Source organism: Vulpes vulpes, chromosome 16 (assembly GCF_048418805.1).
Source record: "Vulpes vulpes isolate BD-2025 chromosome 16, VulVul3, whole genome shotgun sequence".
Lineage (NCBI taxonomy): Eukaryota > Metazoa > Chordata > Mammalia > Carnivora > Canidae > Vulpes > Vulpes vulpes.
The window spans coordinates 83,636,104-83,648,993 of record NC_132795.1 but is presented as its reverse complement, the minus strand read 5'-3'; the positions used below and the strand labels follow the sequence as shown (position 1 = coordinate 83,648,993).

The window sequence follows — 12,890 nt, the reverse complement described above, 5'->3', positions numbered from 1 at the left end:
GCAGTAATTTGGAAGAAATACAAATAGTTCATTTACTGTCAAGGATAGAAAATAAGCAGTAGACTAGCACTAAATAGAAAACTGCTCTATCTCTGTAAATAGAAATTATAAATAGGAAAAATAGCAAAAAATTTACTTACCATTCTGAAGCAAACACCTGTATAAAAAAGAAATAAAAAGAAATGTCAGTTTGTCTGCCTTTAAAAACATTTATTTCCTGACCTTTCATTTACTTTATTAAATAGTAAGTAAATGAAATGAACAAAAATTTTCATATCTGTACATACTCAGAAAGTGTTTTTTAAATTATTTTCTTTTAAAATAAAAACAGAAAAGGAAGGCTATTTTTGCAGAAAACTAGTAATATTCTGAAACCAAAGAATCACGAAAAGCCACACTGCATATTCATTCTTTTTCAAAAGGATAAATAAAACAAAATACTTATTACCAAGGACAGTTAAGTATATTTGACATACAATTTACCCATCCTCAGCTTTTAGAATTCCTTCTTTAAATGCAAGGACTAAATTCAAATTTGAATGCAATAAAACATTTCTGTTTTTTTTTTTTAAACATTTCTGTTTTTATTTTAATTCCATATTCTGGAAAAACCCAAACTATGGGGACAGGAAACAAATCAGCAGTTGCCAAGGGCTGGGGGAAGGAATGCTGTAGAGAGGCAAGAGAAAGCTTACTGGAGTGAAGGCACTGCCCTCCATCTCACCTGCGGTGGTTGCTACATGACTATATGTGTTTTTCAAAACTCATTAAACTGTACACTAAAAAGTGTGAATGTTACTGAACTTAAATTACACATCAACTGAAAAAGAAAAGTTTAAATACATTGGGAAATCGTAAGTGATAGATCAAACCAATATCCAAAGAGGTCAAAAGATGGAGCCTATCCATACAACAGTGGAGCCTACTTAAAAAGATCCAGAAGGATCGATGGCTTAGATAATGTTGTGCATCGTGTAAGCAGATCCGTAATAACAGGGGGTGTCAACTGTTTCCTGATGATAAGCATATTGTGGTATCAAACGAATATGAAGAGAAAGAGGAGTAAGGCGATAAAGACAGGATATATCACAAACGGAATTTTTATAGGGCTATAAAAATATTTTAAAAGATACATGTAAAAGGAGGAGAAACGATGAGTGGCAAGCATTGATCTCAAGGGGAGTCAGAAAGGCAATTTGTTACACAGATGGAAGGAAAGAGCAGCTTGTAGATATGCAAGGGACTGGAAGGAAAACCACAGAGCAACTTCAGCTAAGGCCGACCATGGAGGAGAGAGGGACAGAACAGGAGAGAACACAGGCAGGTCTGTGAAGTGTGCAGCCTTTTATTTGCAAGCTTGAGAGGATCCCAAAGGACGCTGGCCAGGAAGGTGGACGGCTTGGGCCTGGGATGAGCTGTGCCCATTCCCCTGAGGTCCTCAACAGCCAGCAGCCCCCTATGATGTCAGCATTAGGAAAAGCAGGCCAGGCAACTGAAGTAAACAGAAACTGGAAACATCTGGTCCAGCTCTTTCCTATTCAACGAGTAGCCCAATGCCTGGCAGCGCCAACAGAGCTGGGGTCTCAGCTCATCTTATCCTCAGGCCCTACCCCAGGCCTACGGAGGAAAAACTGCAGGTGAAGTCCTGGAATCTGGTCTCCGCAGGCTCTCCAGGTGGCTCCCACGCCCACTGAAGTGTAGAACCAGTGGGTGGCGTTACCTTAATGGAAGGCCTGGGAAAGGTCTGCAAAGGATCTTGATTTCCCATCAAGAATTGCAACATAAAGGGAAAGGTCCGTAGGGTATCTCAGATCTGATGCATTTCCGGTTGACGTCGTTCCAATCATGTTGGCAATAAATCACGTTCCCTCACCTATTTTACAAGTCGGCAGCACTACAGGAGAGGAGCTGCAGACAATGAAAAAGCAAAAACCCCTCCCCTGTGCCCTCCTTAGACCTGGTGCTGGAGCAGCCCAGGCAACCGGTCACTTATTTGCCACTTAGTTACATATTCAGAACCATGTCACTACACTCACTTTACAAATTATTTCTAGCCCCAAACTTCATTTAAGACTTAAAAGAAAAGAAAAAAAAAAAAAGTTGATTCTGTTTCAACTATCTCTAGAAAAATGAGTAATGCCCCAAACTTCATTTAAGACTTAAAAGAAAAAAGTTGATTCTGTTTCAACTATCTCTAGAAAAATGGGTAATACTGTTTTTATGCCCTAGTCCAAATTATCATGAACTCTCAACAGCTTCCTTAACTAGCCTTCCTGCTTCTAGCTCTGCCCTTCTGCAGTCTACTCTCTATAAAACACCGAAGATGATATTCCTTTCTTAAGTAAATGTCCTATCACTTTCTTCTTCCCCAGCCTAAAACCCTCCACTGGCCGGCCATTGCACCCAAAAGGTATCCTACTTGCCACAGCCTCTGGACCCCGCCTGATGAGTCTGCCTCCTATTTTAGGACTGCCCTCTTTGCTTGCTCCATTTCGCCAAATTTGCCTGCTTCGTGCTCTTCAACATGCCAAGCATATTCCTGTCTCACAGCCTTTGCATGTACTATTCTCTCTGCCTGAAATGCTCTTCCCCCTTCTTCTCACACTGCTAACTCCATTTCATTATTCATGTCTCTGCACAATGTCATCTCCTTAGAAATACTGATGATGGATAGTTGGCAGAAAGCCAGTCAGGGACAAGGGGGCCCACCCTAAGAGGAAACCACCCTTAAAAGGATTTTACACTACCCTGGAAGGAGCCCTCCACCCCTTCCCATGTGATAGGTAGATGACAAAAACTTGATTGGGTGACAGGCGCATAGGTTAATCAGATTAAAACAGCCTGCCCACAGGCCTATAAACTCTAAGCCCTAGACTTAGAAACTCTGCTGGCAACCCTCTCGGGTCCTCTCCCTCTTCAGGAGCTCTATACTATCACTAGGTAAGTTTTGTTTTAGTCTCGCTCCCTAAGCTTTGCTCGGCTGCCCACCACTCTTCCTCTGGTCTACCTCTACATTCTTCAAAGTGGCATGACCAAGAACCATAGGCACTAAAGGAAAAGAAATCCTGTAACAACATGTCCCCTGACCAATTCATCTAAAACAGCAATGATCCCATATGTTTCCTATATATGCAAAGTACTGATTACCATGTGACATTACAAGGTATCTATTTGTTTACTTTCTAAAATTTCCTGTCTTCCCTATAAGTTCCATTAGGGCATGATTTTTTTCTGTCTTGTTCAACACATGTTCCTGGCACCTAGATAAGAGCTTGGCACATAGCTGTTGAATAATGAATGAAAGATAAACCGGCTGATAAATATTTAAGTGAACTATTTAACTCTTCTGCAATAATTCATTACTAATATTGCAAATATACATATAAGTATATTGATTAGACTTTAAGTCTCATTCAAAGTGATAATAAATTTATTGCATTCCAGAGCTAGAAGGAATCTCAAGAATTCTATGTTGATTCTAGCAGAACTTTACGTAAATGATAATACACAGTGTCATAAAAATTAGTAATGGGAAATTTTACTAAAACGGAGTCAGGAAGTTTCAGCAGGAGGAGCTCTCACACCCTATGACTCAGTCCACTGCATACCCAACAGGAAGTGAGGAACATGATCTTACAGCGGCTTGACCTTGAAGATGGGTCCTACTCTACTACTCCAACCTAAGGAAGAAAGGCTTTCCTTACCTCCCTCCACCCCCTGCCTCTCCTGGTCCCCCTCACCCCCACAATACTCAGCCAATGAGAAGCCATCATACTCGGAATTCCCAGTTTACCCCAAGTCTTGATGGAGACTTGAGTCCAGTTTACTGGATTTTCCTTTTATTCACAACAGCCTTCCTTGGCACCCGGGTGGCTTAGTCAGTCAAGCATCTGCCTTGAGCTCAGGTCATGATCTCGGGGTCCTGGATTAAGTCCCCCATCAGGCTCCCTGCTCAGCTAGGAGTCTGCTTCTCCTTCTACCCTTCCTCCCTGCTCACATGCTCTCCCTCTCAAATAAGTAAATAAAATATTTAAAAAAATAATAATAACAGCCTTCCCAACATACCCCTTTTCTCCTTAAAAAAGCATGCCTCTCCTTTGTTGCCCTGACTCTTCCAAGGTTATGTGCCACCTTGTTTATTCTCTTTTATTCCCAAATAAACTCTTTTTTTGCTGGTAAAATAACTGGCAGTTTTACTTTTAAAGTTAACAGTACATGTATACACACATATTTAGTATATAATATAAAAGATAGCACGAAGCCACTAGATCATGCCTAAGTTGACAAAACCAGAAATACTAATATCAGCATGTTTTATAAATAAAGACAGAACAACCACAAGAAATGGAAAAACAAAAAGGTTAAATTGGTCATCTTAAGAGAACTTATAGGATTTGAGATAAAAGCCTGGAGCAGGATCTGGTGGCTCTGTTTATAATTATGAGTGATAAGGGCACACACAAATTTATTGAACAAATCCTAAAACAGTAGAACGAAAGGACTACCATTCAAATTTAAGAGATATAATTTTAGGCTAAGTGCATACAGCTTGACAAACTGGGGAGAAAACGGAAGTGATGCCCATGACTGTAGGCAGTGACAGAGGGATGAAAAGCCTAAGACTGAAATAAATCAGGTATGAAAAGATTCAATACGGATTTAACAGAAACTTAGCTTGTCTTGGCTATAGATCTAATGTTTTGAGGTTGACAACCATGGAGATCAAAGATTTCCTGAACTATGTCCTACTACCTGGGAATGAATGTAATAATTACTCTGTTAAATTTCTTTAATATACGAATTATGGATGGTAGACAGTGCTAGCTGCCTACACAAAATCCATTCTCCGTTTTACCTTTCTAAAAGACTCTGATTTTACTTAGGGCAGCAACATGCCTTTCTAGATTTCCCATCTTCCTTGTAAGAAAAGCGTCCCATAAGATGTAAGCCACATCACTGGTTGAGGGCTTCAAGAAACCTTGTTGACAGGACTGGCTCAGCCAGTGGTTTCATCCTTATAACCTCCCTCTTCCTGAAGGGTGAATATCATGCATTCATTAACGGAATATAGGGTGTATATCTGTAGGGTGAATATCATGTATTCATATGTGGAATATAGGGTGAATGTCATATAGGGTAAATATCATGACGGAGCTAGAGCAGCCTTCTTGAAACCATGAGGAAAAGGCCAAGGACATCGCAGTGGCCTCAGCCCTGATCCCCCTGAAGGGAATGAGAAATGATTGCTAAAGGGAATTGTGACAGAGGGGTTCTTTTTAGGGTGGTGGAAATGTTCTGGAATTAGATAATGGTGATGGGTACAAAAACATAACTACTGGAAAAAAAATCACTGTATATTTAGTATGCTTTGAATACTTTGAAAGGGTGTTAGGGGTGCCTGGGTGGCTCAGTGGGTTAAGCATCTCTCTTCGGCTCAGTCACAATCTCGGGGTCCTGGGATGGAGACTTGAGTCCATGAAAGGATCCTTGCTCAGCTGGGGGCCCACTTTTCCTTCTCTCTCCCCACTTGTGCTCTCTCTCGCTATGTCTGTCGCTATCTCTGTGTCTCTCAAATAAATAAATAAAATCTTAAATAAATACTTAAATGAATTGAACACCAATAAAAATTAATTAAAAAAAATACTTAAATGAACAAGCGAGTTTAATAGTATGTGAATTATATCTCAATTTTTAAAATGTCACCATAAATGAATGAATGAATGAATGGCAAAAAAGAAGGAAAGCCGAAGACAGGCCTGTGGTGTAGGCCCTCCTGCCTCTATCTGTAGAATGGGGGCAGGCAATCTCCCACTTCGGTCACCATACCACCTCTCTGACTTTTCCTATTATCCCACAACAAAAACACTCTGGGGGAACAGGTCATCTGGAAGAACTCAAATGGTTGAGCTCTCTCTGGACTTTACAACCTATTTCTAGAGGAGAAAGCTTCTTTGCCTCCATGACAGTTCCTTCTTTGAGGAAGAATAGCCATTAGTGTGACACTCCTGGCCACCGTACCCTGTCCCTACTCCTCCTCAGGGACCTGCAGTGATTTATCTAATTGGTGAGTTCACAAGGAGAAGCAAGCACAGCCCAGGTGCTCCCTCTTCTTCCTTCTGGGAGCGAATTTCTCTCAGGATCACATCTTCCCACTCCCTTGTTAGGGGAGCCCTGCCTGTACCCCGGTGAGTGTGTTTGGTTCCGCAGCAGAGACTATCAAGTCCACCTACCTGCAGATTCATACCACGTTCCCCAAACTCTGCTTTCCTCTTTGTCTTACTTGTCAATAGCTCACATAATGGAGAGGGGCATTATTTCTTAGGCCCCTTCACCACAACCCTTATTTTAAAGGCTTACAAGGAATGTGCATCAAGACAGGTCAGGACCTCCAGCCCATTAACTTTGTGAGGCAGTGAACCGTGTGAGAATTACCCATTCAAAGCTCCATAATCCACTAGGAATTTTCTCAGAATCCTTGAGAGTCCTCTTCCCTAGTTTGAAGCACATTGTGCAAGAGAGGAAGGTCCGTATAGAAAGAAAAAAGCAAACGTGGAGATGGATTTTCTGCAGTTTACCGGGCCTGGCTAGAACAGAGCATTTCTTGGGATTGGGCCTGTGTTGGGAGAGATGCTTCTATGGGCTTTTATGGCCTCTCCGCACCACTTCCACCTCACTTGTTAAAGAGAAGGGAAGCTGATAAGACAAATGCACGTTTTTTCCAGACACACACCACCCTGGAAACTGGGACAGACATCAGCCCCTTCAGTTCTGAAAGGTTCCAAACACAATATGTTGCTGAGCTGAGGCTCAATTGGCCTCAACTGTGTAAAGATGTGTCAGCGAGAACCTCTGAGGTTTATACTTACAAAGCAAATCTTACTTTAAATTCACAAAGAAACCGTGACGTTTAAAGAAATCATGATGAGGGACGCCTGGGTGGCTCAGAGGTTGAGCATCTACCTTAGGCTCAGGTCGTGATCCTGGAGTCCTGGGATCTAGTCCCACATCAGGATCCCTGGAGGGAGCCTGCTTCTCCCTCTGCCTCTCTCTCTCTCTGTGTCTCTCATGAATAAATAAATAAATCTTAAAAGAAAAGAAACCATGATGAATTTTAAACAGCATCCTTTCATGTAAAATCAAATTTTTACATTATAATGTACCCCTTCATCTGGGATCTGACTGCATGTGTCAATTTTGAATGCAGGAAGTCATCCAGTCACTACCATACACAGCAGCCCTGGAACATCTTTATTTTTTAGAAAGACCTTCCTTTAACCTTTCACCTTCCATACACAGTCTGTCCCCTGGAGCCACACACCATGGCATCTTTCAAATTGTTGAAACAGCCGTCACACTACTGTTTCTTCTCCAAGCCAACTATCCCCAAGCACTTCGATTTAATTGAAGACACTTTTGAAGTCCCCACCAGAAGCACAGCTGCAGAGGCTATAAAAACAAGCCATCAGCTTGACCTTGAAAATACTACGCTTTTTGTCTAGTAAGAGGCACGGATATGTACACAAATAATTGTAGTTGAAAGCAGAATGGATTAAACGAGAAGTAAAAACAAGAAAGAGAACAGGACTAGAAATGAAATGCTATAGGAACAAAAATAAGCCAGGGAATCAGACCTCGCTTATTAACGATATTTATGTTTCAGGACTTTAGGTACTAACATTTTCAACCTTCTAAAACACAGCTTTTCCCGTCTACATAAGAAAAAATGTGTACACTCAGATCATATGGTGTCTGACAAAGCTATTTAATAACTCATCCTGATTTAGCAATCTTAGAAGAAAAGTATTTATGTCTGTAGTCCAATAAGCTACTCCTATTCTAAATCTGACTTAATATCGTCAAAAATAAACTGTTAAATTTCTAAAGCACAGGTAAACCAACAGATGGCCACAATCCATTTCTATGACTGTCATTAGTATTCGCTGGAGAGCTGGTAAAGCATCAAAGCATCCATACACAGCTTAATCAACTTCCCTTTCAAATTTTCAGATTAAAAAAAAAAAACAAATTTTCAGATTATTCCAGCTCTTTTGTAATTAAAGATTTATAGGAATATTTTAAGCCATGCCATGGCTATGACTGCTCTAAAATCACAGAAGGTCAGTCCCCTGCTCCCCTATCCCTTATCCCAAAGCCCCCAGTGTAACAAATTGGTGGGGGAAACACATGGAGCTTCTTGGGAACGTGGAAATTAAAATGTAGAGGATGGAAAGGGGGGAGAGTAACTTCACAGGGGAGAAACCTGACAAACACTAGCTCAGCCGGGTGATGAAGGTTAACATCAACAGTGAAAGTCACAGGGATAGTGCGTACCCTTGATATAGTGTAAAGGGAATGGCATTCTCTCTGTGGTCTTCCTCCCGATAACCCATAACCCCAGTCTTATTGTGACAAAAATACCAGACAAATCCCAAGTCAGGAGCTTTCTACAAAGTACCTAATCTCGAAGTATTCAAGACTGCCAAAATCCCTGAAAATGAGGGGAGTCTACAAAACTGTCACAGCTTACAGAAGCCTAAGGAGACCAGACGACTAAATGTAAAGCGGTATCCTAGATGAATCCTGGAACAGAAAGAGGACTTTAGATAAAAACTAAAAAAAATCTGAATAAAATATAGACTCTAGTTAATAATAATGTACCAGTATTGACTCACCAGTTGTGAAAAATGTACCATACTAGTGTAAGATGTTAATTAAAGAAACTGAATGTAGGGTATACAGGAATTCCCTACAGCATCTTCCAACTCTTCTATAAACCTTAAACTATTCTAAAATTAAACTTTTTTTTTTTTTTTAAGGTAGAGGAAGAGAAGCAGCCTTGGAAAGCAACAGCAACCAAGGGCTCTATATGGAAACTTTGCAGAGGCACCTGAGAAGTGAATCCACTGTTGGTAATATCATTCCTATAAGTGTATTTTCCTGAATTTCAAACAACCAAGTTATGAACTAGTCTTGGAATACAATCTGTAAATTAGGCCATGGGTATCTGAGAATAAGGCAGGTAGTACCTGGCCTCTAGAATGTTCTGACTGCCTTTTGTCACCAGGGATGTCTTAAATTCAAACATTCTAAACAGAAATATAACAAACCTTGTTTTTGGTTGGCAAATATTTTCTGTCATAAACTCCTTCAAGCCAGGTTAATTCATTGACCAATTATCCATCAGGACAATTAAATCATTTTCCATATCTTCCATGTTCATGTTTATTTCACTGAAACCATCTTCACTGGGAATATTTTCCATTTAAATATTTTACTGACAATTTTATCTATCAATCTATGTTTTGTACACATTAAATATTCCCAAGTGGGGAGCTTTCTACGAAGTACCTAATCTCAAAGTATTCCTCAAGACTGCCAAAATCCCTGAAAATGAGGTGAGTCTACAAAACTACAGCTACTTCCATTGTAAATTTATTTTCATAGCCATTATTTCTAGCAAGCCGGTTTTCACTAAGATATTATTATTCCATACTTTTAAAAGTTAAATTTGCAATGTTCCATCTAATTATTATCCATGTTATATTAAAACTAAATTTTATTTGTTATCATTGTCAATCATGTCTACATAATCATTATGACTCAGACAAGAGGCTAATAGTTTGTATTTATTTCTTAGGTAATCCATGAGAAAATGGTGAGTTTTGTGAGACAGAGATACATACTGATACAGAAATAGTGGCAGTGTCAGCAAGCAACAGAGAGAGAGGGAGGTCTAATTGCTTACAGACCAGGTCAAATTTCCCTGGAGCCAAAAGCACCTTACAAATGTCCTCAGGGTTATCCAGAATGGTCCACATGGCTGAGTCCAAATGTCCTGCAGCAGTGTATATATGTGTTTGGTGCATAGGTTAGGAAGAAGACAAATAAAGGTGGAAAAGTACTGAAAGGAGAATTGATAGATTGTAACGATGAAAAGCATGGGCTCTGGTGTCAGACTGTTAAGTGTTAAGGTTCAAATCCCAGCGCCACCACTTAACTCACTGTGTAACCTGGGAAAATTACTTCTCTATGCCTCAATTTCTCCACCTGTTAAATGAGGAAAATATTGAGGTCACGGGGTTGAGGATTAAATGAGACAACACATGTTAGACATTGAGTACGGAGCTTGACACAAATGTCACTGTATGTGTGGGCAAACACGTGATTGTGAAATTGTCTTACATACTACTACTTAGACGCCTTGATAAATGAATAGTATGCATGTACTCTTCCATTTAATATACTGCAAACTATGGGAGTTAGCCCTAAAGCCGATCTTTTAAATCCCATTGTTCATATGCAGTACATTTTTCTTTCTTACATTTGTAATGCTACCCAAAATTGATCGTCATATAGCAAATAATCACCATGTGCACAAAAGTATAAATATATTGTTAAAATCAAGAGAAATACATTATGTATTAACAGAAAAACACTGCATAATGGAAAAGTGCAGGTTTTCAAATTTAAGAGATGCAGGATCAAATCCCATTTGTCAACTAAGGACTTGTCAAAGTTAGCCAACCTCTCTGTAGTTGTTTTCTGATTGTGGAAACAGGAATAAGACAGAGACCTCACAAAATTGTGATGAGGATTAAGAAAACCATAATAAGATGTTCAGCACATGGAATGTACCCCATAAACGCCACACATGTGCATATGCATGTGCGCGCGCAGACGTGCACAGACACACACTCCTTACCTACTGCCATTTTCTGTCCAAAGGTCCAAAGATTTTGTCAGGTGGTCTCTGCCACCATTTTCATATTTTATGTCCTGTGTTTCCAATGACTTATTGTGGCAGTTTTCAATCCAGAATACCAGATCCTTGGGTGTACCCAAACACTTACTGCCATGGATAATTTCAAGAAAATCAATTTCCAGATCTTCAACATTCACGTGTATTCTCTCCTGACACAGGCCTGAGAAAACACCTGTTGTCTGAAATGGTTTTCCTTTCCTATCTCCTTTTTCACAACCATTCTTTGAAAGGAAAACCCATCTGTTTACAAAAGGCATACTCTTACCCATCTCTACGCTTACCCTGTATCTCACCCCAAAGTCTAAAAACCTCTAGAGTACCAAACCAGAGCACACTTCCTTTAATCAAGGTCCCATAAACACCCCACCTTTCTCAAGAAATAAATCGCCAATACAAATTTTCCTTTCAAGTTGAATAATGTTTATCACGTCTTTAAACGTATTTTTATTATTTTCACGAACTGTGTTCCAATAATAATGACAGTGGCAACTCAAACCAGAAGGGAGAAAAAAATAGAGCTTTACAGTCAAAGAGAATTTTTCAAAATCTATCTAAATGTATATGTATGTATGTGTCCACATACATACTATCCATATGGACTGCAAAAACAGCTTGATAGGGTGATCAATAAGAAATTCTCACACATAACAACGGGATAAAATTCTGTGGCGGAAGTAGAATGGAAATCAGACTCAAAAAATCGAACTTCTTGGGGATTCCTGGGAGGCTCAGTGGTTCGGTGCCTGCTTTTGGCCCAGGGCGTGATCCTGGAGTCCGAGGATGGAGTCCCACGTCGGGCTCCCTGCATGAGGCCTGCTTCTCCCTCTGTCTGTGTGTGTCTCTCTCTCTATGTCTATCATGACTAAATAGATAAAATCTTAAAAAAAAAAAAATGAACTCCAATAAAAAATATATACAAAAAAAAAAGAAATCAAACCCAAAGAGAAAAAGGTATGATGCAAAATCTCCCAACGTTAAAAAGCTTTAATTTAAATTAATAATAGTGAATATTAAATCACTAGCATATTTATATCCCACTGCATAAAACTTCAGAGGGATTTAACATTTTCATTTAGAAATAACAACAGTAAAAACAAGCCAGACATGACATACTTTGCATACTTTTGCATACTTAAAGTTATCATGAAACAAAAATTAGATAACTTAGGTCTTTTTTTTTAACTTATTTTTATTTATTTATGATAGGCATAGAGAGAGAGAGAGAGAGAGAGAGAGAGAGGCAGAGGGAGAAGCAGGCTCCATGCACCGGGAGCCCGACGTGGGATTCGATCCCGGGTCTCCAGGATCACGCCCTGGGCCAAAGGCAGGCGCCAAACCGCTGCGCCACCCAGGGATCCCCCAACTTAGGTCTTTTAAGAACTACATGGGGCCGGAAAAAAGAACTGTCCCCTCCGGGAGGGCGACCCTCAGACATCACCCAGGGGTCCTTTCTGAAACTCAAGTCGGGCGCAGGACTTCCAGGGCCACGAAACGGGGACCCCTAGGGCGAAGGCCTCGCTTCCTCCGCCCGCAGCTTCCCCGCCCCTCCAGGCCCCGCCCCTCCAGGCCCCGCCCCCTCCAGGCCCCGCCCCTCCAGGCCCCGCCCCCTCCCGCTGCGGTCGCCGCTCCCTCCCCTCCCCCCCGCGCTCCCGCGCAGGCGCGCTGCGCTCCCTTCCCACCCGCGGCTGCTGTGTCACCGCCGAGCGGAAGTCCGGGCCGCGGCGGTGCGGGCTGGGGGCGGGGGGCGCTCCCGGACGCTCTCCCCGCGCCCCCGTCACGCGTCCCGGGTCGCCCGCTGCGGGGCCGGGCGCCTACCCTGCACTCTGCCGAACACCTCGTAGTCCACGGACTTGAGCGGCCTGGCGGCAGACATGGCGGCGGCTAGTCCTGTGCGGAGGAGCCGGAGCGGGGCTCGGCACGCGGCGGCGGCGGCGGCTGCGGCCGGGGGAGGGCGGGCGCGCATGGGGCCTCTCGGCGTGGCCCGCGCGTGTCACCGGCCCGGGACGCGAGCGCGCCGGGGTCACGTCGGAGGCGGCGGGGGACGCGGCGGGCGCTGGCAGCCCCCCCCCCCCCCCGCGGCGGGGCCGACCGGCTGGCCCCGGAGGGCGCGGGCTGCGCGCTCCCCCCT

The 12,890-nt window shown here is 42.2% G+C and overlaps 1 protein-coding gene across 10 annotated transcripts in view; it reads right to left on the bottom strand.

The window, feature by feature from the left end:
* Window positions 1-12,890, bottom strand: part of ACYP2 (acylphosphatase 2) — a 247,490-nt gene that overhangs the window by 131,917 nt on the left and 102,683 nt on the right. For 5 of the 10 annotated variants that reach the window (XM_072742163.1, XM_072742166.1, XM_072742167.1 and 2 more), the window contains one exon: window positions 141-157. In XM_072742163.1, the coding sequence (XP_072598264.1) occupies window positions 141-157 (17 nt within the window). Of the gene's footprint in view, window positions 1-140; window positions 158-12,577; window positions 12,834-12,890 lie in introns of those variants that run through there. The other 5 variants (XM_072742160.1, XM_072742169.1, XM_072742161.1 and 2 more) reach the window with 4 other exon arrangements.